The 4213-nt window shown below is 37.7% G+C and overlaps 1 protein-coding gene across 1 annotated transcript in view; it reads right to left on the reverse strand.

Annotated features, from left to right (window-relative positions):
• Positions 1-1472: 1472 nt before the first annotated feature.
• Positions 1473-4213, reverse strand: part of LOC107752454 (serine/threonine-protein kinase pim-2-like) — a 31463-nt gene continuing 28722 nt past the window's right edge. The window contains exons 7-8 of the mRNA XM_016568426.1: positions 2006-2138; positions 1473-1846 (exon numbers count right to left, since the gene is read on the reverse strand). Coding sequence (XP_016423912.1) covers positions 1473-1846; positions 2006-2138 — 507 coding nt within the window. The remainder of the gene's footprint in view (positions 1847-2005; positions 2139-4213) is intronic.

The raw sequence follows: 4213 nt of genomic DNA on the forward strand, positions 1-4213 counted from the left end.
ATGTGGAAAATAATGTGTTTTTTTAACCTTAAACCGCATAAACACATTTCATTACACCAAATACACAAAATAATGTTCTTTTTAGCAACACCATATGACCCCTTTAAATGCACTAGATGTTACAGATGGGTAAACTGATCATATTGAATCTGGAAATTAACATTAAAGCTATATATTGTCATTATCACAAATATTTCCATTTAAATTGATTTTAAATATGTGTTGGTCTAAGCACTGATATATATGGTCTATATATGATATAGTATATATGTTTGGTGAATAAAGCAGTGATTCTACCTGCTCACGTAGAAATTTCGAAATCCCCTCGTACACAGTGCCAAAGCCTCCTTCTCCAATCTCTTCTCCAACTTCATAAATTTCATCAAATGGAACTGCAAAAATATAAGTTACCAAAGGAACATGTTAATATATGAGATTCACAGTCTTACATGAAGCCCAATAGCAGTGCTTGAATAAATATACACATCCAGTGCACATCAGCTCTACGGAGACTAAATATGGTCAATGTCTGAGACAAACGCTGCATCTGAAATTGAATACAAAGTTGGTTTAATTTAAAATGTAACACCTACTCAGACAGTATGAGATTTCAGACGCACTGTAAGTGAAAGTAAAACAGCAGGATTCTTTCAATTTCTTTACAACTATATTTCTTTAAATACACAATCAGGAAAATGCTACTTGGTCAGGAGTACTAGATTTATCATTTGCGTTTGAATTATCTTATGTGGAATTAGACAAGTATAAACACACAGACTTACTAGGGTAACTAGACACAGGTTTAAAACAATCAGTGGAGGAACAAGAAAAGGCTAACAAGTGGAAAAAGACTCACCAGGAGTTGGATCGGTGAAACAGGCTGCTCTGAAACGGGTTTGATCTCTGATTCGTCTGTGCTTGGAAGCACCTGGAACGGACGACTCAAGGATGGACTGATCTGGCTGAGGATCAACTGGATCCTGCAGAGCCATCGACTCAAGGATGGACTGATCTGGCTGAGGATCAACTGGATCCTGCAGAGCCATCGACTCAAGGACGGACTGATCCGGCTGAGGATCAACTGGATCCTGCAGAGCCATTGACTCAAGGACGGACTGATCAGGCTGAGGATCAGCTGAATATGTGTCGGGCTGTGGATAAAGAGGAGCCACTTTGTGCTTTTTGCTTTGTTTTGTTGCACGTTTTACAGCCCACCACGTTCTTTTGAAGAATGCACAGATGTGTTTCTTCTTCACATTTGTTTGATTTTCTAAAAAATAAATAAATAATAATAATAATAATAAAATAAAAAAAACAGAAATAGAACAGTTAGAAATTTCCACCACATTTTAAAAGTCAAATTTTGAAGCTAGACCACAATAATAATTGGATAATATATGGATTATTTTACAACTCTGAAACTAACAAACATGCTGTAAATATTAGATAAATAAACATACTTAATAATGTCACTAGACACGTGTGAAAAACAGGACAGAATTAAAATGACAGTAGACCCACTCTTCAGCTGGCTCAGGATCAGCTGGATTTGGATCCCAGTTCGTCAGCGTGACGCTGGATGGACCTGGCAGAAGATCAGTTTGATCCTGTAGAGTTGTTGGCTCAAGGCCGGATGGGTCTGGCTGTGGATCAACTAGATGCCAAAGTGCCGTTGATTCGAGGCCGGATGGACCACACTGGGAATCAGCTGAATCTGTGTCGGACACAGGCTGAAGAGGGACCACTTTGTTGCCTTTACGTCGACACTGGTTAGTGCTTTTTACAGCCAGCCATGTGTTTCTGAAGAATGCACAAAGGCTGTTCTTCTTGCGTTTTACAGGTTTTTCTAAAGAACAAAAAAAAAGAAAGACTTCTGGTTACTACCTTGACTCTTTAAATTTAACAAAATATACAATTACATTGAGCATGGAAATATATTTTATATATTTTTATATATATATTGTTTGTGTGTGAAACCTTTCATAAATTGAAGTTTGTTATTGACCTGTGGGGCTGTTCTCCATAGCCGCTGCTGCAGGAGAAGCCTCTGGGTTTACTCCTGAAGGGTCGGTGGTGTTTCCTCCAGCTGTCAGAGTATCATCTGCTGACACTGAACACTCAGTGTTGAGCTCCACTGACTCCAGCACAGGAGAAACACTAGAGCTCACAATGAAGCGCTGGAAAGCGCAAATCTCGAGTGTTTGCTAACGTGATAATTAATCTTTGCTTCTGCTCGGATTTTCACTGAACTGACTGCAAACCGACGCTAAACTCCGCTGTGGAATGTTGCCATTGTGACGTCACGCGCAGCGCATGCAGTTTTATTTGAAATCGCATTATTTGGAAGTTGGTTGTCTTTACACATATTGTTGTGTAACATAATTATATATTAATGTGCATCCTGTTTTTGTTTTGCAGTTTTATGACAAGTGTTTTAAGACAATTTAAAACTAACAATTGGATGTTTATTTAGCTTAAAACACAACAGATCTCAATTGGTGGTAAGAACACTTAATTATGTTGGTGGAGCAAGGTGAGTAAATTAAACGATGGTTTCATTCCTCCCAAAATTGCGTTTAGAAATTTCATATAATAACAAAATGAATCAATTAGTTAAATCTTACAATAAATCCCATAGAGAAAGGTATATTCACATATATGTGAAACACTGTTAAATATATTGAAATATATTTTGAAAATATATTTTAAAAATGCATAGAGCATAAGCTCATGTTGCGTGTTTAATTAGGTGTTTATGATAAATTATATTGATCTGGCCAATCAGAGCGGACTGCGCTTGTCAAAGGAGGGGGCTTTGTAGAAAACGAAGCGTTTGAGAGAGGTGGGGCATAGAGGACCTACAATAATGTACAGTATTTGAAAAACAATGTGTTTTTTTAACATTAAAGCATGTCAACATATTCTGTTACACCAAATACACAAAATAATGATCTTTAAAAAAGCATCATATGACCCCTTTAATGAAAGTTTGGGCTTTTAATCACATTTTATGTGTAGATGAGCGGTTTTGATAGCTTTGTAAATGTTTTCCTGGTATTTTGTCAATAGATAAATGGAAGTAAACTAATTAATTTAACCTAAAAGTCTGCACTGTTGAGTCAATCATTGACGTCACTTACATTCAGGCTAAAATGGGCTGAAACTATTTCAAACCACTGTGTATCAAAGACGTCTTGATTTTTCATTGTAAACAAATACTGATAAAAATTGTACTGTGATTTCAGGAACGTCAGAAAAAAAATCCTCTAAAACAGAGGGGAAGTTCCAAGAAAAATTCTAATGGGAGCTGCTGACAGAGATATAGGAAACACAGGTAATCTGAGAAAGCTTATTAAATAACTTCATATGCATTTTTCACAATATGTCATCATACATCTGTAAAATCTAAAAATGTGAATTCTGGTATCTTACAGGTTTAGTTCACCCAAAAATGAAAATTAGGCTGTGTTTTTTACATCCTAGGTGTATGACTTTCTTCTTTCAGACGAATCCAGTCGGAGTTATATTAAAAATAGTCCTGGCTATTCCAAGCTCTATCATTGCAGTCAGCGGGTGTTGCAGTTGAACAGTCCACAAGTCGTCAAATAAAGCATGTGCCATCCATAATAAAAACGTGCCTCACACGGCTCCAGGGGGTGAATAAAGGCCTCCTGTAGCGAATCCATGCGTTTTTGTAAGAAAAATATCCATATTTCAAAAGTAATAGGCCTAAAACTTTTCTCTCACTTCCGGTATCTGTCATACACTGAAGCAGTTCCGGCGGATGACGCAGCACGTATACGCACCGCGCGCGCCTCTGAGATATGCCAGTCTCGCGAGTTTGTTTATAGGAGCAAAGGAAGCAAAGCTTTCTTACTTAAGCAAAGGAAAACCAGTCTCCTCTTGGTTTATATCGAAATCCTCCGACATTTTTCTTTGCAAATCCTCGGTTTGTACTTCTAATTCATGACCGGCATTTTGTTTTGTTCTCTCTCCGCATTCGTCACTAATCACGCAACGCTGACGTCATACGTCATCCGCCGGAACTGCTTCAGTGCATGACAGATAGCGGAAGTGAGAGAACAGTGTTTATTACGTTTGAAATATGGATATTTTTCTTACAAAAACACATGGATTCGCTACAGGAGGCCTTTATTCACCCCCCGGAGCCGTGTGAGGCACATTTTATTATGAATGCGCGAGCTTTATTTGA

The sequence above is a fragment of the Sinocyclocheilus rhinocerous genome, unplaced genomic scaffold (assembly GCF_001515625.1).
Source record: "Sinocyclocheilus rhinocerous isolate Xijiao unplaced genomic scaffold, SAMN03320098_v1.1 scaffold2246, whole genome shotgun sequence".
NCBI classification, from domain to species: Eukaryota; Metazoa; Chordata; class Actinopteri; order Cypriniformes; family Cyprinidae; genus Sinocyclocheilus; species Sinocyclocheilus rhinocerous.